This window comes from Hippocampus bargibanti, linkage group LG11, assembly GCF_051943395.1.
Source record: "Hippocampus bargibanti isolate YZ-2025 linkage group LG11, ASM5194339v1, whole genome shotgun sequence".
Taxonomy (NCBI): domain Eukaryota; kingdom Metazoa; phylum Chordata; class Actinopteri; order Syngnathiformes; family Syngnathidae; genus Hippocampus; species Hippocampus bargibanti.
In genome coordinates, this window is record NC_142744.1 from 3,870,503 (window position 1) to 3,897,588 (window position 27,086).

Sequence of the window (27,086 nt, forward strand, 5' to 3'; positions counted from 1 at the left end):
TGTGTGTGTGTAAGAAAACGCTACTGAGAATGGAATTTTGTAGAAATAGACCCTCAGAGTTAGTCCCCCCCCTACACCTGTTAGATATCATAGCATTATAGGGACAATCTTAAAAACAAACACACATGCACACACACCCACACGCGCAGCAGAGGCATCATTTTATTTATTGAATTGTAAATATGTAATGCATTAAAAAAATGGCTGGTCTTTGTCTGTTGGATATACTGTTTCTAAAAGCTCCAATCTTTTGTATGTCTCAGAAATTGTTTTTATATGTATTTTTTACAATAAATATATGTGTGAAGAGAATTGTGTTACTTTTCCATTTTATCTCTTTTTAAGTCATAGGTTAGGGATACAGTTGTGAAGCAAAGTGGAATTTTTTAAATCACAAGATTAACTCATTCACTGCCAGACAATAAACATTCATGTACTTACTATATAAGCCTTAAAGGACAGCCGACACCTCCGGACAAGTTGTGTCCATAATTTGTAAAATCACTTCAAATGACTTCTACTGAGCGTATTTTACAAAGATTCCACCGCATGTAGTTATATTTTAGTTTTTAAGACTCACGCTGAATATTCAGGAAGTCTTGTTTTCGAGCTGATGACGATGCTTGACGTGACGTCACTGAAGGAACGCCCCTGACCGAGAAAGCGACACACAATGCATTTTAGGTACTTTGTTTGGTCTGAAAACTTCGTGTTGATGGCGAAATTAGAAGAAAAACACAACTAACGCGATGGTGAACCATTGTGTGTTGCACCAAGACTACTATTTGATACTAGTTGACACAAATTCCCAGCACACAAATCAGCCCTTTCCAACGGAGCTTGGGCGCCATCTTGTGGTGCATTATCTGGGACGCTACATTGGAGTCAAGACGCCTCAAAATGACACAGAAGGACTTCTTTAATCGATTGCAAACATGTATGCTTTCCTCTTCAGAACTAGTTGAATCATACTCATAACTGGATGAGTAACAAGAAAGCATATTTTCCGAATCTGAACCCTGTGAAGCTATTGTTTTGATTCTGGAGCAAGGCAGTGTGTGACCAATAGTGACGTCACGAACAAGGGGGCGGGACTTTCTGAATCTGCCCAGTTCCGAGCTCATTTTGTGGCAGTTTTGGGACACTTGAAATCATTTTTATTGGTGTTTTGCATTTGACTAAAAATGCGTGTTTTGGGTATTTTAGATGCTATAAAACGTTTTTCTGATGTCAGTTAGGAAACAAAAAAATGGTGTTGGTTGTCCTTTAAGAGCGCGAGAGTTCAGAGTGTTTTTATAGCCTCGCTTCTTTGATTAAAGGTCAAATTCACGGCTGAACGCGGAATCAATCATAACCTCGCTTAAAAAAAACAAGACAATCAGATCTTGTAAATACATTCATGTTTGACATAAATCCACTATTTACATAAGACTATAGTTTTTTTCCACATAGATTCTTATTTAAGACATTCTTTTTTTTCTTTTTTAAATCCAACACATTCTGTGCAGTTTATAAATGCCGACAGGTTTAAAAAAAAACACACACATTTCAGTATAACGCGACGAGTGCTCATCTTGTACGTGCACTAAGGTGCTAGCGTCATGCAAATATTGGACGGAGAACTGCTTTGCGCAGATGCATAATTTGTCATTCTATTCACCCGTGTTTTCATTTTGAAAAGGTGGGGGGGGGGATAACATACCAAGGACAACCTGGACAGGTCGGGAGGCGGTAAAATGACATCAGATGCTGCTTGGCATCACAGAAATGGAAAGTTCGAAAACGACGCAAGTTGGATACTCAAGTGAGAAATAGGAACTGCGCATGCCGACACTTTGAGGAACTGAAAAGTGGGAACAGGCACCTTGGATAAATATTTAGTAGGGACTAAAAATCAACTCAAGTCTGAAGAGGCACCTTATATGAAAAAAATGCAGTTGTAATGATTCGTACTACAGCGATACCTTGGCTTACGAACTTAATTGGTTCCCAGACAGAGTGTGTAAGGTGAAAAGTGTGTATCCCAGAAATTAATTTCCCATCGGAAACCATTAAAATGAGAATAATCCGTTCCCAGATCCCCATAAAACATTTTATGAATTTTCTAAGCCTTAAAACTACACAAAATATACCCTATTTTATGTATAATAAATGTGCTATGGTATTATAATTAAAGAAATAAACTGTACTATATAATAAAATGGTTTTATTTACCTTTGTGATGGTCGTTGAAGGCTTGATGGAATGGAGTGGCCGGTTTCATTAGCATTAAACACTTGATGAGGAACGTAACCTTCTTTCACCATCTTGAGGAATGATCCCTTGTAGGTGCTTTCTCTGCGATAATTTTAGCTAGTTCCTCATCAATTCTGATCTATTTAGCTGGGTTGATAGCTTGTGTGAGCCTGATTGATGGGATATTTTAACCTTGCAGTCTACACTCTGCCTTTGAACTATCAAAGTTGAAACGAGTCCAAATGTCACTTGTTTTCTATCCATTTTGTCACTGTCCCTCTGGCGTCTGCCTGTCTCTTTAATGTTTAAACCACCTCCCCTCATTGCTGCGTTCTTAACCAATCACGTGGCTTTAACGACGACTGGGGGCGGGGAATAGAGGACCAAAACAAGCCGGCTGCCATTTTCTTGTTAGGAGAACGGGCTCGTTCGTGAACGACACATCACTTCATTGTGGCAGCTCCGTGTGTATCCCGAAAAATAGTTCTTATGCCAAGGTAAAATGTTCATAAATTTAACGTTCGTAAACCGAAAAGTTCCTAAGCCAAGGGGTTCGTAAACCGATGTATCACTGAACTACTTTATCGGAGATGATTACAGTACATTTCAAGAAATATCTATTTTTTTTTCTCCCCCCGCTGAGGGGTCAGCTGGTATTTCTTAGGTGACCAATGAGTTTCTCGGACTTACTTTGTGACTTTGGGCGAGTGCATGAATGGAGAATCCTTGACGTCAAGAGGTAGAAGACGAGCGTCAGGTGGATACGTCGCCGTCACGGCGGCGGGAAGGTGAACCTCCTCCTGCCCGATGCCGATGATGAAGGCGGCGAGAGGTTGGCCCAGCGCGAGGGGGGACGGCGGTTGGCCGGGCGGGCCGGACGGAGGAATCGGGACTCCAAAGGTGGAGCCGGAGGAGAGCGAGGGAGGTCCTGTGGATGGCAAAGGTGGATGAAAGGAGGTCAAAGCAGGAAGAAAGTGGTAAAAATGTGATTTGGACACTCACAACAATGGGCTAACTCCGTTTTTATTTTGTGTGTGTTATTTTGCAGCAAACCTATTTCAAATTGTATTTAATGCAAGTCAAATCTGGGGAGTATGTTTTACAGAGACAGAGAGAAAGACAGTTAAAGGCCCAGTGAGAGAGAGAGAGAGAGAGAGAGAGAGAGAGAGAGAGAGAGAGAGAGAGAGAGAGAGAGAGAGAGAGAGAGAGAGAGAGAGAGAGAGAGAGAGAGAGAGAGAGAGAGAGAGAGAGAGAGAGAGAGAGAGAGAGAGAGAGAGAGAGAGAAAGGGACAGAGCAAGACAGACAGAAAGAAAGAGAGACAGACAGAGACCAAGAGAGAGAAGACACACCGAGAGAGAGAGAGAGAGAAAGACACACCGAGAGAGAGAGAGAGAGAGAGAGAGAGAGAGAAAGAGAGAGAGAGAAAGAGAGATTGAGAAAGAGAGAAAGGGACAGAGCAAGACAGACAGAAAGAAAGAGAGACAGACAGAGACCAAGAGAGAGAGAGAGAGAGAAAGAGAGAGAAAGGGACAGAGCAAGACAGACAGAAAGAAAGAGAGAGAGACAGACAGAGACCAAGAGAGAGAAGACACACCGAGAGAGAGAGAGAGAGAGAGAGAGAGAGAGAGAGAGAGAGAGAGAGAGAGACAGAGAGATTGAGAAAGAGAGAAAGGGACAGAGCAAGACAGACAGAAAGAAAGAGAGACAGACAGAGACCAAGAGAGAGAAGACACACCGAGAGAGAGAGAGAGAGAGAGAGAGAGAGAGAGAGAGAGAGAGAGAGAGAGAGAGAAGACACACCGAGAGAGAGAGAGAGAGAGAGAGAGAGAGAGAGAGAGAGAGAGAGAGAGAGAGAGAGAGATTGAGAAAGAGCGAGACAGATACAGAAAGAGAGAGAGAGACAGAGAGATTGAGAAAGAGAGAAAGGGACAGAGAGAGCGAAAGAGCAAGACAGAGACAGAAAGAAAGAGAGACAGACAGACCAAGAGAGAGAGAAAGACAGAGACAGAGAGAGAGACAAAGACAGAGAAGAGAGAGACACAGTGAGATAGAGAGACAGGCAGAGACAGAGCGAGAGAGAGAGAGAGAGATAGACACAGAGACAGAGAAAGACACACACACATAGAGACAGACAGAGAGACAGAAAGAGACGGAAACACAGAGACAGAGAGACACACACAAAGAGAGAGAGACAGAAAGAGAAAGACAGAGAGAGAGATAGAGATAGAGAGGCACAGTGAGACAGAGACAGACACACCCAGAGATAGAGACTGATTTTTTTTTCCTTTGTCCATTTAAAAACGGCTGTGAAAAACCAAAACATGGAGTTAATCATGGAGTTAAAAGTGTGCCAAGCTAAAGTGTTGTTGGGATTTAAATTTAAAATTAAACAGTTGCCGCGTGCGTCCATTTTAGAATGCGTTTTCATCCATACAAAATGGTGGTCTTCACATTGCCCGCACAACAACACTGACCATGCAACAAAACACTGAAAATGTCAACACGTCAGCCATTGTGAGTAACATCCACCTTAAAACACCTTTTAGGACCTTTGACTGAAATTATGTTGATGGTACATTTTTGTCCATAAATAAAAATAAAACATTTTCGTAGAAAAGGCCAGTGATGTGTTTTAACATGAATTTTTGTCTATAAATAATAAAACAATATTTTTCGTAGCAAAGGCCAGCAATGTGTTTTAACATGAACTTTTCCATGTAAAATGATCACAAATAACAATGTCGCATACTTCTTAAGGTCTGGAACGAGAAGATGAGAGTAAATGTGGGAATAAAATGAAGTTAATTAAAAAATAAAAAAAGACTTCAAGTGGAGCACGTCACACAAACTGTCATGTAACGTGAAAAATACCCCAAAGTAAATTGGGAATATTTTTTACTCGTGTGAAGCTTTAAAGGACCATACTGCCCCACCTCCCCTTTTTTTTTGTTTTGAGTGGTTCTCAAATGGGGGTACTTATTTTGGAAAATAATACTACAGTTGGGTTTTGTATAATTTTCGAACAAATAGTTATTTTAGTGTAGGAAAAAAATCTAATACAGTGATACCTCAGTTTACGAACTTAATTGGTCCCCAGAAAGTGTGTGTAAGGCGAAAAGTTAGTCTGCCAAACATTTATTTCCCATAAGAAACCATTAAAAATGAGAATAATCCGTTCCTAGGTCCCCATAAAACATAATTTTCTACTAAATAAGCCTTAAAACTACACACAACATACCTTGTTTTACGTATAATAAATGTGCTATTGGATTGTAATTAAAGAAATTAACCGTACTGGATAATAAAGTCATTTTATTAACCTTTGTGAACGGTTGTTGATGTAGTTGCCTCTTGATGATATCCGAGTGAAGTTGCTGTGCTTTCTCAGCGATAATACCCTCACTCACAATATCTCCTGCTAGCTGCTTTTTGTTAATCCAAATCAACAGAAGTTTTTCAACCTCTTCTATTGCCTGAGACCGTTGCTTAGACAACACAGAAACACCCTTAGCCACACGTAGCAATGGTCGACTTAGCATACTGGGATGCTAAGTTAAAAAAATTAAATCACATATTGTAGTTTAAATCCAAATTTGGACACATGGAGAGCCATGTTGTATAGCAGCAAAACAACAGCACAGTCCTTAACGTTACAACCTTTGACCTCATTCTGCTTGCGGCTACGTGAAACATGCATTCATATGACGGACAAGGTGACTGATCCATAATGGGGATGACGTTCCAAGTTCGGAGAAGGGAGAGGGAGAAACTTACATCGTGGAGACTTACAGTCCCCATGGAGTTGTTAATATGACAGTGTGCTTCTGGAGCAAAGAGGGAAAGGGGGGTGGGTGTGGAGGTTGAGGGAGGGGATAGACAAACCAGGAAGGGGTTAAACTGCGGAGGAAGACGACAAGGAAATGGTGACCTGGGATTGTAAACAAGTACAGCCAATCATAATGCTGTAAAAGAGTTGCGTTAAGAAATCTTCAAATCGCACAGTAATCAACACACTGTTCACTGTAGAACTGACAGTCGAGAGCATAGGTGTCCAAGTGAAGGCCCGGGGGCCAAATCTGGCCCGCCGCATCATTTTATTCGGACCATGAAAGCAAATCAAGGGTTTCAAGTGGCGTGAAACTTGCTAAAGTCTCAACCAAAATTTCAAATTGTTTCATGTAAACCACAATAGCAGTCATTATTTTTGACTTCAAATTTGTAAACTAGTTCTTCATGAACTCATTCACTGTCAGACATGTGCAAAATGGTTTCTACTCCAGTGCCAGGGTTTTTGTCATTTTTTTGGTCAAATTGACTCAAATATTTTAGTTACCATATTTTAAGTCATTCGCTGCCATTCCCGAATTTATTTGGGAATTGAGTGAGTGTGACGGGGAGCGCCATTCCCAAATTTCTTCAAGTTTTGGTTTTTCTCACGGGGGTGCCGAAAAAGCGCTGGTCAGACCTCCGGCCATGCTTTTTCACTTCCATGAGGGGGCGGCATTTGTATCTATCTATCTATCTATCTAGCTAGCTAGCTTGCTATCTATACTTACATAACTTCTAACTCTCTAGCTGGCTAGCTTGCTAGCTATCCATCTAACTCTCTAGCTAGCTTGCTATCTAACTCTCTAGCTAGCCTGCTATCTATATCTCCATAACTTCTAACTCTCTAGCTAGCTAGCTAGCTATCTAACTCTAGCGAGCTTGCTATCTAACTCTCTAGCTAGCTTGCTATCTATACTTACATAACTTCTAACTCTCTAGCTAGCTAGCTATCCATCTAACTCTCTAGCTAGCTTGCTATCTAACTCTCTAGCTAGCCTGCTATCTATATCTCCATAACTTCTAACTCTCTAGCTAGCTAGCTAGCTATCTAACTCTAGCGAGCTTGCTATCTAACTCTCTAGCTAGCTTGCTATCTATACTTACATAACTTCTAACTCTCTAGCTAGCTAGCTTGCTAGCTATCCATCTAACTCTCTAGCTAGCTTGCTATCTAACTCTCTAGCTAGCCTGCTATCTATATCTCCATAACTTCTAACTCTCTAGCTAGCTATCTATCTATCTAACTCTCTAGCTAGCTAGCTAGCTATCTAACTCTCTAGCTAGCTTGCTATCTAACTCTGTAGCTAGCTTGCTATCTATTTACTTCTGGGCTGAGTGAACGCTGGCGCGTGTGGCTGCCGCTGCTCACCCGCAGAAAAAATATCCTGTGAGTGTAAAGTGTCCTTGAGAGTTTTGAAAGGCGCTTATAAATGAAATGTTATTATTATTATTATTATTATTAATAATCACTTCAACATTGACATCTATTCCTCTTTCGACTTTATTTACCTCCACGCATCCAGGCTGTGCTCTTTCTGTGTCGGCCATCTTGCTTGCGATTCCTCCCGCTTGCATCCTTTTCTCGTCCTGCAACTTTTTATTAAGGAGACGGGCGGCGTTTTCGGCTAGCGTGTAGCCAGGCGGCGCCGACAGGTCCTGCCGAATGCTCACCACTTCGCCGTTGCGGTCCCCCCGCGTCTCCACGATCAGCTGCACGGGGCTGGGGGAGCGGCCCCTGGCGCCAGGGATGGGCTCGGGGGCGGTTCCGGGGGATTTGTTGAACTTCTGCACGGCGTCATAGACGACGGGCGTGTGGTCGATGATGTTGAAGAGGCTGGAGAGACCGTCGTTGACGGTGGTGTGGACGGGGCTATCCCGCGTAGTGGTGGAGCGTGCCCAAGCCGATTCGCTGTTACCCTTCTGGGGGGTGGTCGGGGCGGCGGACCGGCCGGCGTTGGACATCTCCGCCTTGTTGGATGAGGACATCTTCTGCTGAAGTTTGGGCGAGCCGTATTTTGGCGAGCAGCATGGCCGCTCAAATTTACTCTGGATGACCGGCGAGTACTGCACCTTCCTGGTATTCCGCGACGGGGATGAAATTGGGGTGCCGCCTCCTTTCGGGGTGAGGCAGCGGTGAGGGCTGCCGGTCAGGTTCCTCAGCAGATCTGTTTGCAGACCCACGTTGATGGTCTGCGTGGTCTGAGTGCCTCGCGTGGTGAAGCCGTTGGTTTGGCAGGCCGTGTCGTGGACCGCCGCCGGCCCCGGTGGGGAACGGATGGCGTTCCTCACCGAAATGGCCACCTCCTTCATATCGTCGCTCATGTTCCGAGAGAGCTGGAGCTCCAGCGAGGAGGCGTAGCCCACCGTCGGGCAAACGGGGGACTGGTTCGGAGAAGTCCTTAATCCCCCCGCTTCCAGAAGGCCACGTGGCCACCTTCCGCCGGCGAATTCCTCGTCTGAGCCGCCGGCCGCCTCACCGTCGCCTCTCGCCTTGATCCCCTTTGCGTAAAGGAGGTCAGAATCGGGATCGGGATCAGGTTTGGTAGGGCTACGCAGGATGTGGACCCTATCTTCTCCCACACCTGCCCTACTGTTCGGTGTGCTGCTGCTGGTGGTGGTCAGGCTGGCGCCGGTGGTGAGGAACCAGGAAGGTGGTTGGAAGGACTCCATGACCGGTTCGACGCCATGCGACTCTGAGGTTTTGTTGGTCCATGCGTCAAAAACAGTGCTGGCGGCGGCGGATGACGGCAAGTCCCAACCCTTATTGTTGAACTCCTCAATGTACTTCAGGTCATCCGGCGAAAGAGGAGGAGTCACGTCACCTTGGCCGCCCTCGCCGTGGCGGATCTTATCGGGAAGAAATGGCGAGCTGTCCATCAGACGCTGGAAATCGCTCATGGAGCACACTGACTTGGCTCTGGTTGCAATACAACACAAAAATCAGCATGATTTCGACAACGGATTTCCACCTTAAATGTTTTTTTGTTCTCGACCTTAGCAGTGGAGTAGAACTAAAAAAAAAATCTTGTCAGTACAGACACAAAAGCTCCTGGAACCTTCTTGTAGGGTCTTCTGACTACGACCTTGAGATTCATTCATTTCCTGTTTATATGAATATTTCTTGATTTATTTATCTAGCTATCTCGCTAGATCTCTCGCGAGCTAGCCTTTTGCTATCTAGCTGGCTAGCTAGCTATCAAATAGCTACATAGCTATCTAGCTGGCTAGCTACCTATTGGCTAGCTTTCTATCTATTTGAGTTACTTCCGGGTTGAGTGAACGCTGGCGCGTGTGGTTGCCGCTGCTCACCCACAGAAAAACTGATCCTGTGACTGTAAAGTGACCTTGAGAGTTTTGAAAGGCGCTTATGAATGAAATGTATTATTATTATTATTATTATTATATGAGAATAAATAACACCATTTCACCTGAGCAAACTACCACCGCTCATCTCCTCATCAGGGTACATCTCCGGAGCTCCTTCCCTCTCGGAAATCACATTGAGGGCCTAGAGGACAAAAAAAAAATGCCATCACAATGCATCTACCGTATTTTCCGGCGTATAAGGCGCATCGGGTATATGGCGCACCTCCAATCAATGGTGCATTTTTGAACTTTTTCCATATATAAGGCGCACCTGACTATAAGACGCACCTTCAATGAATGAAAAAAAGTAAATAAATGATATACATATACAGTCAAATCTCGATTTTTCGAACGTCTCGGTTCTCATCCCATTCGGTTTTCAACCAAAAATGTCATATTTTTTATGACCCGGTATACAACCGAAATTTACGGTTCTCAACCAAACTGAGTGCATCACTCGACTACGCTCCATTACGTCACGTCTTCCTCATTGTGACCGACGCATTAATAGTATGATTATTGTATGATATTAATAGTATGATTTTAACGCAAGCAGAGGATGGTTTGAAAAGTTAGTGTGCGCTGTGTTTGCCCAAAGACAGCTGGGATAGGTGCCAACACGCCTCGTGGCAGAAAGAAAATTGGTGAAACTAAGTTTTTTTTAATAGAATTTTACACATGACCTGCTCTATTATCAGAATCATCTTTATTGCCAAGTATGTAGAACACACAAGGAATTTGTTTCCGGTAGAACACGCTGCACTAGTATCGTCGTCAAAAAAACTGCTAAGTGGCTCTATACAGTTCCATTTTGGCTACTGTTGAAAGAGTTCAAAGAGTTAATGGCTTGGGGGAAGAAGCTGTTTAAATGTCTGCTGGATTTGGTGCGCATGGATCGGTAGCGCCTGCCTGAGGGGAGTAGCTGGAAAAGGTGGTGGGCAGGGTGCGGAGGGTCCAGTAGGATTTTCCGCGCCCTAGTTTGGATTCTTGCAGTGTGCAAGTCCTCGAGAGTGGGTAGGGCGGTGCCAATGATTTTTTCCGCCGTCCTAACTGTCCGTTGAAGTCGGATTTTGTCCATTTTTGTGGCGGTAAGTTTTTATCCGGTTTATGCGATGAAATGGTTAAAAAGTTGTTTTCTAGACTTTGAACGGATTAAGATTTTTTACATTGATTTTAATGGAAAGTGCTGTTTCGGTTTTTGAACAAATCGGTTTTCGAACGGGTTTCTGAAACGGATTCTGGTCGAAAACCACTGTATATTATTATTACTTTATCCTGTTTAAGGGCACATTCACAGCTCCAGTGACTGAGCCGACCTTGAGGACACTCCCCAAAACCTCACGCTTTACCTCCTTCATGCATGGAAATCGCTTCTCACTCTCCAGCAGCCTGCAGGGCGGGGGCACCTCCAAATTAACGAGGGGATCCAGAGAAAGAGAATCCAGAAACGGGCTCTCCGTCGGGCTTCCTAGCCTGGCGGAGGCGCCGCCGCCTTGCTCTGCCGGCAAAGTGTCGGAGTCGGAGAGGGAGCGGACAGGCAGGACCACCGTGGGCGCAGAAGACCGCGTGGACTGTGGCGAACGTGGGCAACGCGGGGAGCGAGCGCCATTGCGTGACCCGTTGTCCTCTGTCCCTTCGCCTCGCCGGCAGTTCAAGAAATGTTCAAGCAGCTCGGCCCTCTCGCGACTCCATCGCTTCTCGCCGTGCTGCAGTCTCCAGCGGAGGTCCAGCGAGGTGTTGTGGCTTTCGGCCAAAAGGCGGCGGTGCTCCTCGCGCTCCTGCTTCACGGCCCACTCGAGGTCTCCGGATGACGTTTCGCTTTCGAGACCGTGCGCCTGGCCTCGCGTTCTTTCTCGTGCTTCCTCCTGCACCTGCGCGACACGTGGCTTTTTAGTTAGTTAACAGTTGTTCGGCTAGTTTTTTGGGAACAATTATTTTTTAAAAAAGACATGTCAAACTGTTTAGTTGTACTTTGTCAAACTAAACATCAAACAAAGAGAATTAATTACATGGTCCGCGATTAAAATGATGACTTAAAGGACAACCGACACCTCCGGACAAGTTGCGTCCATAATTTGTAAAATGACTTCAAATGACTTCTACTGAGCGTATTTTAATAATAAGATTCCACCGTATATAGCTATATTTTACGTTTTAAGACTCGCGCTGAATATTCAGGAAGTCTTGTTTTCGAGTTTATGACGATGCCTGACGTGACGTCACTGAAGGAACGCCCCTGACCGAGAAAGCGACACACAATGCATTTTGGGTACTTTGTTTGGTCTGAAAACTCCGTGTCGATGGCGAAATTAGAAGGAAATCACATAAATAACACAATAGTGAATCGTTGTGTGTTGCACCAAGACTACTATTTGATACTAGTTGACACAAATTCCCAGCAGACAATTCAGCCCATTTCCAACGGAGCTTGGGCGCCATCTTGTGCATTTTCTGGCACGCTACATTGGAGTCTTGACGGCTCGAATTGATACCGAAGTACTTCTTTAATCGATTGCAAACATTTATGCTTTCCTCTTCAGAACTATTTAAATCATATTCATAACGGGATGAGTAACGAAAAAGCATCTTCTCCGAATCTGAAGCCATTGTTTTGATTCGAGAGCAAGGCAAGACGTCCTGGCGTGACGTCACGAACAAGGGGGCGGGACATTCTGAAACTCATTATCTCCGATGTCCTTTTGAAGTAGTTTTGGGACACCTCAACTCATTTTTATTGGTGTTTTGCATTTGACTAAAAATATCAGCCTGTGTGTTTTGGGTATTTTAGATGCTATAAAACGTTTTTCTGATGTCAGTTAGGAAACAACAAAATGGTGTCGGTTGTCCTTTAAAATAACTTTGTGATAGTACTCACTGTTAACATGAATGGTTTTCCGTTCCTCATGATTGGTAAAAATCCAGCCAAACGATCAGAATGAAAGTCAACTTGCCGGGTCCATACAAAGTTATTGCTCGCTAGCCTGCATACTGCTCATTAGCTTGCGCGCTAGCTTTCTGCTGTCTCTCATTGATGCTACGTTTAGCATGGGGTTTGTTAAAATGCCACCGATTATTCGACTGTTTCATCGATTGTATTGTTTCATTGCAAATTAGAATCAGAACCTTTTCTCTCCACAAAGGCGAATCTTCCGGTTCATTCAAGCTGAAGTGTACTCGCCATTTTTTTACTCAGAATCAGAAAACCTTTATTCGTCCCACAATCAGGACATTTGCAACTCGTCGGCTTATTTAAAGGGGCGTTTATCTGTTTCAACATGACGGCCAGTATCATCCAATCAAAAACAATAACGTGGCCAAATAAAAAGAGCGTAAATCATAATTTAAAAAAAAAACATACATGTATATAATTATTTGTTGAAAAATATGAAATCATTCACCAAACGATGCCGGTACCTGAGCGAGCTGGCGCTTCATTTCGGCCCATTTCACCTCCCAGGTGGCTTTGTCGTTTGCGTAGGCCTGTTGCAGTTGGCAGCGCCGCGCCTCTTCCTCACGAAGCTCCTCCCGAAACTGCTCGAGCAGGGTACGCAGGGCCTGCAGCATTTGCCGGTTCTGTCCAAACTGCAAACATGTAGGGTGTCAGTTACTGGATTAAAAAAATAAGTACATTTTTAAGGAACACTTAAAGGACAACCGACGTCTCCGGACAAGTTGTGTCCATAATTTGTAAAATGGCTTCACACGACTTCTACTGGCGTATTTTACAAAGATTCCACCGCATATAGCTATATTTTACGTTTTAAGACTTGCGCTGAACATTCAGGAAGTCTTGTTTTTGAGTAGGTGACGAGTCTGTACGTGACGTCAGAAAAGGACCGCCTCCTCACCGTAAAAAAAAAAGACGCATTGTAGCGTCTTTCCATCACGTCAATGTATTTTGCTGTACAGTTTTTTTTAAACCATGTCTTACACCCAAAAGCCGCCAGCAGAGGGAGGCAAACTCCATGGAAAGAATGTATCAGAGCTGTGGAAACGAGCTGATTCATTCCTCACCGGAGCTGGTCGCCATTTTTCTGCATTTTTTTGAGATATCCCCCCCCCCCGCCCGTTTGCCTCAAAATGGCCCAAATAAATTCTTTAATCGATTTCAAACATGTATGCTTTGCTCATCAGGACTATTTGAATCATATTCATAACTGGATGTGTAACAAGAAAGCATATTCTCCGAATCTGAAGCCATTGTTTTGATTCTCCAGCAATGCAAGACGTCTTGACGTGACGTCACGAAAGGGGGGCGGGACTTTCTGAAAATGCCCAATTCGCAGCTCAATTTTTTTTGCAGATTTTGGACACTTTAAGTCATTTTTATTGGTGTTTTGCATTTGACTAAAAATATCATACTGCATGTTTTGGGTATTTTAGATGCTATAAAACGTTTTTCTGGTGTCAGTTAAAAAAACAAAAAAATGACGTCAGTTGTCCTTTAATATTGTTAATGATTTTATACCTGTAAAACGAAACAGAAAAACGTTACCATTTTTCATAAACTATTCATTTAGTATCTGGATTATTTTCATTTCTTGAGACGACCCGTCGATTTGGTCCGAGGTCCGGTGAGATTACCTGATGCTGGTACTGCAGTTGTTCACTGGGTGACACTGATGAAAGAGCAGACCCTGAGTCAGCTTCCACTTGCTGCATCATCCCACCCAGCTCAGAGAAACCATCTGGCTTCTCCACCTGCATGGATGAAAAAAATATCACAAAAATATTCACAACGTCAAAATGATCCCAAACTAGTTTCGACAGACTTTGCATGCATAACGCACAATTGCTATTTAGCTATCTATCTGTTGGCTATCTATTAGCTATCTACTAGCTGGCTAGCTAGCTTTCTATCTATGTATTTAATCGTGACATTCAGTGTATTAGCTAACTAACTATCTATCTAGCTAGCTATTGGCTATGGAGCTATCTAGGTGGCTGACTATGTAACGCGCTGTCTGTTGGCTATCTATTAGCTATCGACTAGCAGGCTAGCTTGCTTTCTATTTACTTCTGGGTTGAGTGAACGCTGGCGCGTGTGGCTGCCGCTGCTCACCAACAGAAAAACGTATCCTGTGACTGTAAAGTGACATTGAGAGTTTTGAAAGGCACTTAGAAATGAAATGTATTATTATTATTAGCTACATAGCTATATAAGTGGCTATCTATCTAGCTGTTGGCGATCTATTAGCTATCTACTAGCTGGCTAGCTAGCTTTCTATCTGTGTATTTAATCGTGACATGGGTTGAATGAACGCTGGCGTGTGTTGCTGCCACTGCTCACCCACAGAAAAACTAATTCTAAGACTGTAAAGTGACCTTGAGAGTTTTGAAAGGCGCTTATTAATGAAATGTATTATTATTATTATTATTATTATAATTCCTGCTGTAACACTTCCTGCCAAATAAAGTTCAGACGGCTAACCTCCGGCTGCGCGCCATCGTCGGGGCTCGCGCCGTCCAAGCTCCCAAGCCTCCAACGTGCCAAGATGGATTTGAGTTTGATGTAGAAAATGGCCGTATTGCGTTGGAAGAGGCGAACTTCCTGCTGTAGGGCGGATCGTTCCTGAGCCCAGCCAATCTCCGGACTCTGCAGGAGGCCTGGCAGCTCCAGACGCGGGCGGTGGGGCTCCGGATGCACACCCTCGTCCTCCTGTGACAACAAAAAGAATGGACGCTGTGATCTAAATGTCAACATATATGTAGGGAATCTAGGGCATATATTAACTCCTTCACTGCCAGACTATGTGCAAATATGTGTCCACTCTATTGTCGGGGTTTTTGTCTTTTTCATTCAAATTGCAGGACCCACAGAATATTGAGTTTTATACTGTAAATATTCAATGCAGCGTTAAAAAAAAACTTTACACTCTCTTCTTTCATCAGAAAAAAAAAGTTAATTCCTAAGTTATGTGCGTCTGGAGTTCCATTATAATACATTATTATTATTAGCTAGCTAGCTGGCTATTCGCTATCTATTAGCTGTCAAGCTGGCTGGCTATCTAGCTAGCTAGCTATTTGGCTGTTTAGATGGCCGGATGGATAGTTGGTTATCTATTAACTATCTATTAGCTAGCTAACTATTTGCTATCTATTAGCTATCTACTGGCTAGCCAGCTAGCTTTCCATCTATTTGAGTTACTGGCGTGTGTGGCTGCGCCTACTCACCCACACAAAAAAAGATCCTGTGACTGTAAAAGTGACCTTGAAAGTTTGGAAAGCCGCATAGAAATAAAATGGATTATTATTATCTTGAGAGTTTTGAAAGGCGTTTATAAATAAAATAATACATTTCATTTATAAGGACCTTTCAAAACTCTCAAGGTCACTTTACAGTCACAGGAGAAGTTTTTCTGTGTGTGAGCAGTGGCGGCCACACGCGCCAGCGTTCACTCAACCCGGATGTAACTCAAATAGATAGAAATCTGGCTAGCTAGCTAGATTAGCAAGTAAGACCGACAGCCACCCAGCCAGCCATCCGTCCATCCACATGCCATCTATTTGCTATTTAGCTCGCTATCTAGCTAGCCACCCATCCATCTACCTGCCACCCAGCTCGCCATCTGGCTATCTAGCTAGCTACTTATCTATTTGCTATCTAGCTCGCTGGCTGGCCATCAAGCTGGCTACCTAGCAATCTATTTGCTATCTAGCTGGTCATCTGGCTATCTAGCTGGCTATCTATTAGTTATAGCTAACTATTAGCTATCTATTAGCCATCTTTCTTTCTATTTGAAATGAGGGTGGCTGTACAAAAGGCTAATGCTGCCCCCTCGTGGGAGAGAAAAACATTTCCAGAGGTCTGACCGTAGCTTGAAACGCAGTGACACCGCTTAACGCTAAAGACAAGGAGACACCAAAATGCTAACTGTTAATAGCTAATTGCTAATGGACATTGGCTAACTGCTAATGTCTCCACATGATGTAAGATTATTTTTGCTATTGCTAAGGAAAGAGTTCATACTCGACTCGAGTCTTCTCCTCTCGTCATTCCCCCTTTTTACAGATTTTGCATGCCTCAGTGGGTGCTGCTGTTTTGGTTAGCAACAGACTGCAAATGGAATCAAATGTCAGCGTGTAAACTAGCAATAAGAATAAGTAACCGAATATAAAATTGGAGGGACTGCGACTTTTTTTTTTTCATGTCGCCAATGCTCATACCTGCGATAGCGAGACGACCGGAATCTCCCGTTGGTCCGTGGCGACTCTCGTCCGTCCGTCATGATCGAGATGAAGCTGGACGTCCAGAGCAGGTGCTTCCCGCAGCTGTGTACAAACAGAAGTGAGAGGTTTATCAAATGTGACTACGTGGAACATTTTGAAAAGAAGACCTTACAATTCTTTTGTTGTTGCAGTTAAACAAGATTTTTTTCAAGATTCGGACATTTTGAATTTCACACAAGAAATTTCATTTTAAAACACTGTGTGCAGAATTGTACAAATGTGCATTCTTTGTGGGTTTAACTAAACTGTAGGACACGATGACCCATTGGTTTACTCCTATCTTTGTGACTGCTTTATTTCCTGTATAGGATAGTTGTCCATGTTAAGCGCTTTGTTGCAGCTTCAACTGTTGTCAAAGCGCAAAGTAAATTAATATGTATTTTATTGTACAGAGACACCTCGGCTTACAAACGCTTTAGCTAATCAACTTTTCGCATTACGCACATTAAATTCGTGAGAATATAATCTTGGTATACGAACTAGTTTTCGGGAAACACACGGAGCGCCACAATGGCTGGCGGACTAGTTTTCGGCGGAAGAACACCAAACCACATGGTCGAACAGCACCACTGTAGCTGGCGGACTAGTTTTCCACACCCACTTTCTTTCAGTGCATATGTGGTTTGTTATCGAGTGGAGTACTTGTGCTTTTTTTCATCACCTTTTTTATGTCACTTCACTTCAAGAGTACAATAGGTTCAACATGATGTAACAATTACAGGACATTTGCGTGTGCTTCTTCGCGTAATCCGAGAAGTGGAAAGGGATTGAGGCGGGATTAGTGTTGATCTTGCGTGGCTGACGTTTGACAGATACATCAGCTCAAACGGTGACGTTTCCAAACCTTAAAACTCAGGATCAATATCCTAAGTTTTAAAAAAATGTAATAGTGATACCCCAGTTTACGAACTTAATTGGTTCACAGAAAGTGTGTGTCAGTCGAAAGGTTTGTCTGCCAAATATTTATTTCTCATAAGAAACCATTAAAAATGAGAATAATCCGTTCCCAGGTCCCCATAAAACAATTTTCTACTAAATAAGCCTTAAAACTACACAAAATATACCTTATTTAATGTAGAATAAATGTGCTATTGGATTGTAATTCAAGAAATAAACTATATAGTATAATAAAGTTGTTGTATTTACCTTCGTTGATGTAGTTGCCTTTTGATGATATCTGAGTGAAGTTGCAGTGCTTTCTCAGCAATAATACCCTCACTCACACAGTCCACTGCTAGCTGATCTTCGTTAATCCAAATCAACAGAAGTTTTTCAACCTCTTCTATTGCTTAGCCAACACAGAAACACCCTTAGCCACACGTAGCAATGGTCCACTTAGCATCCTGGTACTGGGACGTTAAGTCACACAAACGCACACCTCGTTCGTGTTTTTCGATGATCTCATTCTTCTGCTCGACCGTAATTTTCTTTTGCGTCCTCTTCGGCTTAACACTAGGCTGTGGTGGGGTCTTTTCTTTGGTCCCATAATAGCAAAAGTACTCCACTTGATAACAAACCACGTCTGCACTGAGTGCATTGAAAGAAAGTGAGTGTGGAAAACTAGTCCGCCAGCCACCGTGGCGGTGTTCTACCGTGTCGTTTGGTGTTCATCCGCCGAAAACTAGTCTACCAGCCACCGTGGCGCTGTGTGGTTTGGTTCGGCCGCAGAAAACTAGTTCGTCCGCCAAGATTATATTTTCGCTAATTTAATGTTCGTAAGGCAAAACGTTTATGAACTAAAGCGTTTGTAAACTGAGGTATCACTGTATTTAAAAAAATAACCAAATATGCACAATGTAATGGAAAAAATAACAATTTGATGGGTTATCGAGAAAATTAATAACAGGGGCCGAAGTTCCCACATAATAATAGTGTCTATACAAACGGCAACACATGTCATTTTATTCGGCCCGCGAAAGCAAATCAAACTTGTAAAATTTCATCCCGCTTGCTCAAGTCCGAACCAAAATTTCAAATTGTCGTATGTAAACCACATAAACACTCATTATTTTGTAACTTTTTTTTACTTACTGGCTAACCCACAAAAAAAACTATCCTGTGACAGTAACGTAGCTATCTATTAGCTAGCTAGCTAGCTTTGTATCTATTTGAGTTACTTCCGGGTTGAGTGAACGCTGGCACGTGTGGCTGCCGCTGCTAAACCACAGAAAAACTTACCCTGTGACTGTAAAGTGACCTTGAGAGTTTTGAAAGGCGCTTAGAAATGAAATTTATTATTATTATTATTATTATGATGATGTCATGGGTAGAAAAGGAAGTGGTAGAGGAGGTAGTCACTGACCTCTGTTCTTAAAACCAGTGGTCTGTAGTACCTAGCGATTCCCGCAGCACCTCCCCTGCTTTGGTTGTAGGTCTCCACGCCTCGCTCCTGTCCTATGCGCCACTCCAGCTCATCCCTCTGACCGGACTGTGAGTGAAGAGGAGTGGGTGGTGGGGTTGGGAGGAGGTCCGGGAAGTGTACAGGAGGGTATGAAAGGGTTGGTGGAGGAGATTGTGGTGATGTGGCAAGTGGACATAAAAAAAAGACAAGAGGACAACAAAGCGGGTGAGGAAGAAAGACCTCCAACGAGACACAAAGAAAGAAAAAGAAACAGCAAATGGCTGATGAATAACAGCGAAAAGGGCAAAGTGTGGGCAACTAAAAGGACAACAAACGGACTAGAGTAGAAAAAAAAGCGCAAAGAGAAAGACCAACTTAAAGATGATGGCATATGATAGAGATGAGAACAGGATAAGAATGAGGATGAACAAAATGGTGGGCTGGAACATCTGAAGGAGGAAAAGGTCGGGGGCGGGTGAGAAGGACGAGGGAATTTAAGGTGGAAAGAATGCAAAACACTCATTATGAAGCGCATGCAATGACGGATACGTGAGTCCAAATCAAAGCAGCTGGCTTGAGAAATAACCATGGGCAAAAAAAAAAAAAGGTGCAGTGCGACAAGCGAGCTCGTAAATAGAGGTGGTCAGGAACAACAAAATGGCCGCTTAACATGCTTGTGTATTGTACAAAATGGGGACGTAGCGTTAAAGTGAGCTTTTTTTTGGACAAGTTTCATTTTCAAGCGCTGCCATGGGATTTAGATAGAAGAAAAATAAACATTCTTGATGTCACAATTTAAATGTCATCAGCATTCACCGTTTGTAAACTCATTTACTCCCAATGTTTTCAGAAAGTTTCCAGCTGTTAAGTTGCTACTTCCCCGATGCTCAAAAAAGGGTGTCATAAGTGACAAACTAAAGAGAAAGAGGCATTTTCTCAATTTGAACAATGGCGGGTATCGTCGTCATAAACTCGTTGAACCAGGAAGTAGCCTTTAGCTAGGAGGCTATATGTCCTCCTGCTTATTAGCAGAGGGACAAGAAAGCACAAACTCAATTGACTCCGCAAATGTTCCCCTTTTTTTACTTTTGAGGGTGGAACATCCCCCCCCCCTCCAACACACACCAAAAAATTACTGTGATGTCATATGTGCTTATGCTATTCTCCACGAACTAGAATGTAGCCTGCGAGCTAACAAATAGAAATATTCCAGTGACTTCACCATTGTATGAAGGGTTGGTCTTCTCTTTTGCCTCATCGTGGGATTGTTTCCTCTTGTGGTCCGCCCAAAATAAAAAAATAAAAAAATCCCGAGTCCTTTCAGAACATTGGTGTCCAAGTCAAGGCCCACGGGCCAAATCTGGCCCGCCACATCATTTTATTCGGTCCACGAAAGCAAATCAAACCTGTGAAATTCCATGACGGTTGCTTAAATCCGAACCATAATTTCAAATTGTCATATGTGAACCACAATAACAGTCATTATTGTTGACTTCAGATTTGAAAACTCCGTAATCGTAACTACTATTTGGCCCGCGGCAAAAAATGACTTTGACACCCCTGTTTTAGAACAAAGACTGGACAAACAAGCGAATAAAGACGGTGATTCGCCACCTCTCTTTTGTTCAACCCTGGCAGAGGGTCAGGCTGATAAAAGCCCTGAATGCTTTTTAAACTTGTGAGAGCTGCGAATGCAGAATCCACCCAGCTCCACCGGGACTCAGCCAGCTTTCCTGCTTTCCAGCCTTTTTTTTTTTTGCCAACACACAAATGTGATTTTTGTCTCCTTGGTGACAACATACACACACACAAAACAGTAGCGGCCATTAAGAGCCACAGAGATAAGGAGGCGAGCCCGTTCAGAAGCGATCCGCCATGCACTCGAGTTAAAAGACGCTCGGATCGCGGCCAAGTGGGCGGTGCGTGCGAGTGGCAAGCGAGGCGGCGCTCTACGGCGAGCATGTGCATGGAGATGTGGATGGCGATGTGGCGGCGGCGGCAGGACGTGATGGCGGAGGCGTGGCGGATGGTAGGCGGCGCCAGTTTGGTTGAGCTGGGTGGCTCCCAACAGGATTCTTTCTAGATATGGTTCTTCTGAAGATCTCAACGTTAACTGAATGCACACTGGTAACCCCCTTTGACCATGGCGAATCCTCAAAATGATCAAACTTTCACTACTAATAACAGTGTCTGAAATAACGTCTGCCCGGACGCCCAGGGCGTGCAACTGTTACGTCGGACGTACAACTTACAAAACGTCTACGCTCGGGTGGCCGACAACTTCTTCAAGAAAAAAAAAATATATATTTTTTTTTCAAATCAAATTTTTGCTTTATTCAATAAAGCAAACTTTATTGAATAAAGCAAACGTTTGAACAAAGATTTTAAAATCAGAATACATTATTCCGATTTCAAAATCTTCGTTCGGTATGGAAATTTTGGAATTTCGGTTCGTTTGTCAATTTGCATACTTGGCACGGCAGCCAATAAGAAGCCTGTTTCGTGCTTACGGACTTTCCCGAGCATTATAATAAGGTCGTGCATTTGCATATCATTTTCCAAAGTAGATGCACAAAACCTCAGCACCAGAAGATTCAAAAGAAGCTAACAAAATTTATGACGCTACAAAAGATAAACGTACATTATCCCGTGACTGTAAAGTGTGCTTGAGAATTTTGAAAGGGGCTTAGAAATTAATGTATCATTATTATTATAATTAAAAGCATAGTGGAAAGCAGAGTTCACATGACTTGTAGCAGACGACGCAACACAAACATTGCATCGTGCGACATGACGAATACTGTATGGACAAACGACAATTGGAGCAAAATCATCAGCAAGGGATATTTACGATAAATTAAGCGAGGGAGCATTTGTGGTAGGTACATCCTTCATAAAAAATTCCTTAATACTTTGCAACAATGTTTTTTTTTTGCGATTAGTCATCTTATTGTGTTTCAAGTTGGGAAAAATGGAGCAGGCAACTTTATGGCAACTTTCCAGAGTTGTCTGCACTGGTGTCCACTAACTTTTTGTCATGACTTTCAGACGCTGATAATATCACGAGTTTCAGACGCTGGTAATAAACACATTCAAAGAGTACAATCTCACCACCTGGCTTAGAAGCCTCACCCTACCAGGTAGTCCATATTTGTATGTTTATTATGACTTTGAAGGTTACTTTCAATTTTATGTGGGATCCTGATGGCCTGATGCCAGACAACCACTTAGATCTCGCTAGGTTTGGACGGAAATGGACAGCTAATAGCGGGTTGTTAAATTGAGGTAAAGCGGGTATTTGAGAAGAGTCATTTTCCAACGACGGCAGAACATAATGGAATCTTAAAAAGGAAGTAAATATTTAAAACAATGAGAGTCCAATGGTAATTGGACTCTCGTTGCTCTCATTGGACTCTCATCACAGGTTCAGGGGTAAGCTGGAACCTAAACCCTTTTGACTTTAGGTGAGAAGTGAGGTACACCTCCCTCTACCCCGAGACACTATGCAAGGTCAAAGCCAACAATATGGAATTGCAAAACTCTAAAAAACTGAAATTACCTGGATGTCCGTCATCAGGTCTCGCCCAAAATTGCCAATGGGAGAATCCCTGGATATGGATGTGACCGTGGAGAGGAAGCTGCTGGACTCTGTCAGGTTTGGCATCGGGGACAGGTCATCTGTTCTCTCCCTCAATCCATCCAGCTTCTCCACGAAGATGTGCAGCTCGGTGCGGAACGCCTTCATGCGAGTATTGATGGTGTCCAAGACTTGGGAGTCGCCTCCTCCCTGAGAACCTTCCGCCGTCGTTACCAAAAGCCTCCCTTCCAGGATCAAACTGTCCGTATCGGTGATCAGACGGTCCACAGATTTGCCGAGTCGATCCGCCTCTCTTTTTACATTGGCAAAGGATTCTCGTTCCTCTCGGCGGCGGTTGGCGAGTTCTGCGGCGCTGAGCTCGATTCCATCCGACGGTCTGATACTTCCAAACCCAGAGGTGGTGGTGGTGGTTTTCTCAAAGAGGTCTTCAGAGTCGCTCTCCCCACCGACAGGGCCTTCCCTCTTGGGTTGGAGTAGAAGGAGTCGTCCCGCTTCTTCGTCTTCGGCTACTTCCCGACGTCCGGCGTCACTGTCTGCGTCGCTGTCTCGCGGACTACCGGTTCTCAGGCCCAAGTGCGCCGCCAGGTCGCAACGCTGGACGTTGGACAGGAGAACTCGGTTCTCGTATTGAAGCTTCATCACTTTTCCGCTCAGCTCGTTAATCTGCATCCTGGCTGATTTCAGCTCCTCTATCATCATCCCTCCACCGGAACCGTTTGCGGGTTTAAAGAGTCCTCCTTCCTCTCCGTCCTCGCCGACCAGCCCAGAACTGAACTTGAAACGGTTGAGCTCTGAAGTCAGCTGCCTGTTGTGGTCCTCAATCTCCGAGATGGAGCGACGCAACAGTTCCGCTTCCTCCTCTACGAACTGGAGGTGACGGCGAAGCTCGCCGGCCGACTCGAGCATGTCGCTGCCATACGGCGATGACGGCACGCTGGAGAACGGCTCCCTTCCGAAACAGTCTCGTTCATACTGGCTACGGATGTCATCGTTTTCGGCCCGCAGGCCGCGGTTTTCAACCTCCAACTCCACGATCTTCCTTCCGAGAATGTTCGCCTCCTCTTCCACCAGTTTGAGGCGCAGTCGCAGCTCCGCCTCGCGGGTGGAATGAGGACCAGCTCCTCCGGAGGAGCACTCAGCCAGGGGAAGCGGACTGTCCACGTCTCCGTAGACCGACTTGTACTTCTGTAACTCCTGTTCGAGTTCATCTTTCTCCTTGCCTAGCTTAGCCATTTTTTTACGCATCAGGCCTGATTCCTCCTTGGCGAATTGGAGCTGGCACCTGAGGTCAGCGCTGTCCTCCTAGTGACGAGAAACTCTTGTATCGGTATATTTTCAATACATACCATACGTCTTTTTTAGACAGTAAATGATAAATAAAATCAGATACAGTAAAGTCTCGTTATATCGATATTCAAGGGAGTCCGAAAAAATATCGATATAACCGGGACTATCGATATATCCGACCCTGTTTGCATGTAATTTTCTCTGTGCGTGCATAGAAATAGTATCGATATAACCGGGACTATCGATATATCCGATATCGATATAACGAGACTTTACTGTATTTGGTGTACCTGGCAGATGGATTTCTTGTCCTTATATGAGCTCCCTCGTCGTCTCAATATAGTCTGCAAAACAACCCCCACCCCCAAGAAAAAAAAACTAAATAAGGACTTTTCAGAACAAACCAACGCATTTGACGCTTGTTCCGGTATTGACAGGAGGAAATGAGAGCGATAGATGATACTCAGGACGGAGATCCGCTTGAGATTTTATCAATAATAATCCTGTAAAAGACAGGAGGCATCAGAACATTAATCCTCGCCGAGTAGCTTGCGTAACATTAAACATTTCCGTCATCAGGTCAATGTCTGATGACGGATGAAAGTCTTTCATGTATTTAATGCAAACCAGAGTTCGTCTGAGCCTGCATCATCAGGTTCAAACCTACTTTCAAACCAAGTGAGGAACAACTAGAGGACTACGGTGATATCTCGGTTCACGAATGCTTTAGTTTACGAACTTTTCGCCTAACGAACATTAAATTTGCGAGAATATAATCTTGGCATACGAGCTAGTTTTCGGGAAACACACGGAGCGCCACAATGGCTGGCGGACTACTTTTCGGCGGAAGAACACCAAACCACATTGTCGAACAGCGCAACCGTTGCTGGCGGATTAGTTTTCCACACCCACTTTCTTTCAGTGCAGATGTGGTTTGTTATCGAGTGGAGTACTTTTGCTTTTTTTGGGACAGAAAAAGACCCCACCACAGGCTAGTGTTAAACCAAAGAGGACATAAAAGAAAATTACAGTAGAACAGAAGAAGATTATCAAAGAACATCAACGAGGTGTGCGTTTGTGTGACTTAGCGTCCCAGTACGCTAAGTCGATCATTGCTACGTGTGGCTAAGGGTGTTTCTGTGTTGTCCAAGCAACGGTCTCAGGCAATAGAAGAGGTTGAAAAACGTCTGTTGATTTGAATTAACGAAAAGCAGCTAGCAGGGGACATTGTGAGTGAGTGAGGGTATTATCGCTGAGAAAGCACGGCAACTTCACTCGGATATCATCAAGAGGCAACTACATCAACGACTTTCACAAAGGTAAATAAAACGACTTTATTATACAGTACAGTTTATTTCTTGAATTACAATACAACAGCAAATTTATTATACGTAAAATAAGGCTTATTTAGTAGAAAATTATGTTTTCTGGGGACCTGGGAACGGATTATTCTCATTTTTAATGGTTTCTTATGGGAAATACATTTTTGGCAGATTAACTTTTTGCCTAACACACTTTCTGGGAACCAATTAATTTCGTAAACCGAGGTATCACTGTATTTGGTTTCCTTTTTACTATTCTTTATATTTAGTCCCTCCAAAGACCGGTTTGTCATCCACGATGGGATAAAAAAATAAATACATCAAAAATAAACCGTGACTCAGTCAGTGGCTCAACGGCAGGGGAGGAAACGTCCACCTAGCAACACCACCAAAACATGAACTCAAACTGCATAGAGGCTGCGACTGACTTTTCCCATGCAAACACACACACACACACACACACACACACACACACACACACACACACACACACACACACACACACACACACACACACACACAAGGAATTTATTTCCCAGTTACGATCCATCTAGAATCGAAGAAAAGGTTTCTACAGTCATCATCTGTACTTCTTTGAAGGTATCGGACGAGTTACCAGCACAACTTTAGTTCGCTGACAAAGCTCTTCGGATGAGGAGCGAAACCTTCAAAGGAGTACAGATGACAGTTGAAGAAACCTTTTCATCAATGGACCACTGTACGGCCGATAGCCGATAGATATGAAAGGAAATAATTAGTGAACACACGATGGGTCACATGACCAAGCCAGTTCACTTTGACACCCCGCTGAGCGTCTCTGACACCGCTACTGTTCTAATTCTTCGCCACGGTGGCAGAGCTAATCTGTCTGTCTGGGCAGACGCAGGATTAGACAAAGCTTTGTGATCCCTGACCAACGCCAATAAAGACATTGTTGATACTATCATACGACAAACGTTTAAAGGACAACCGACACCCCCAGACAAGTTGTGTCCATAATTTGTAAAATCACTTCAAATGATTTCTACTGAGCGTATTTTACAAAGATTCTTAATCTCTATTACTAAATACAGTAAAGTCTCGTTATATCGATATTCAAGGGAGTCCGAAAAAATATCGATATAACCGGGACTATCGATATATCCGACCCTGTTTGCATGTAATTTTCTCCGTGCGTGCATAGAAATAGTATCGATATAACCGGGACTATCGATATATCCGATATCGATATAACAAGACTTTACTGTAACGACTATTAGTCATCATTTTGAAGTCGTTTTGGGACACTTTAACTCATTTTTATTGGTGTTTTGCATTTGACTAAAAATATCAGCCTGCGTGTTTTGGGTATTTTAGATGCTACAAAACGTTTTTCTGATGATAGTTAGGAAATAAAAAAATGGTGTCGGTTGTCCTTTTAACCAACCCCAAAATGTCTGTTTTCAACTAAAATGACTGACATTATTTCTATTATATTTTTTCAGTTTGCAAAATCATTGCTATGGGCGGTTTATTTCAGGTACGGTTCATAAAAATAAAACACCCACACCCCAATTATCCGAGTAGCGTTTACATTCACTCAAGTGCGTGCGTCGTATTAATGAATCTATTGAAATGGATTACAGTCCGCAATCCGACTCTGCAAATCGGCCTCCGAATAATTTCAAGTGACATTTATTCTGCTGTCGTGCGTGAGTCTTGGAGGCGAGCTTTATCTGCATCCAGCCAGCCTCAAAAGCTCCTTTTGTGCTGCCATCCCGCCCCCCTTTCGGGGAACGCTCTGCCACCCCCCTAACCCCCCCCCCCCCCCCATTAAATCCTATTAGCGGACTGCAACGACAACACTCCTTCTGCTGCAGTATCCTCCTTATCTCTAGT

General features: G+C 43.6%; 1 protein-coding gene across 8 annotated transcripts in view; it reads right to left on the bottom strand.

The window, feature by feature from the left end:
- Window positions 1-150: 150 nt before the first annotated feature.
- mtcl1 (microtubule crosslinking factor 1) overlaps window positions 151-27,086 on the bottom strand; it is a 36,311-nt gene continuing 9,375 nt past the window's right edge. Inside the window, exons 4-16 of one of the 8 annotated variants that reach the window (XM_089007503.1) lie at window positions 24,177-24,230; window positions 22,561-23,901; window positions 18,963-19,088; window positions 16,598-16,702; window positions 14,862-15,089; window positions 14,015-14,131; window positions 12,845-13,012; window positions 10,780-11,301; window positions 9,493-9,572; window positions 7,736-8,981; window positions 7,574-7,657; window positions 6,011-6,057; window positions 3,023-3,163 (exon numbers count right to left, since the gene is read on the bottom strand). In XM_089007503.1, the coding sequence (XP_088863629.1) occupies window positions 6,022-6,057; window positions 7,574-7,657; window positions 7,736-8,981; window positions 9,493-9,572; window positions 10,780-11,301; window positions 12,845-13,012; window positions 14,015-14,131; window positions 14,862-15,089; window positions 16,598-16,702; window positions 18,963-19,088; window positions 22,561-23,901; window positions 24,177-24,230 (4,107 nt within the window). In that variant the 3' untranslated portion in view covers window positions 3,023-3,163; window positions 6,011-6,021. Of the gene's footprint in view, window positions 3,164-6,010; window positions 6,061-7,573; window positions 8,982-9,492; window positions 9,573-10,779; window positions 11,302-12,844; window positions 13,013-14,014; window positions 14,132-14,861; window positions 15,090-16,597; window positions 16,703-18,962; window positions 19,089-22,560; window positions 23,902-24,176; window positions 24,231-27,086 lie in introns of all 8 variants that reach the window. The other 7 variants (XM_089007502.1, XM_089007498.1, XM_089007500.1 and 4 more) reach the window with 7 other exon arrangements.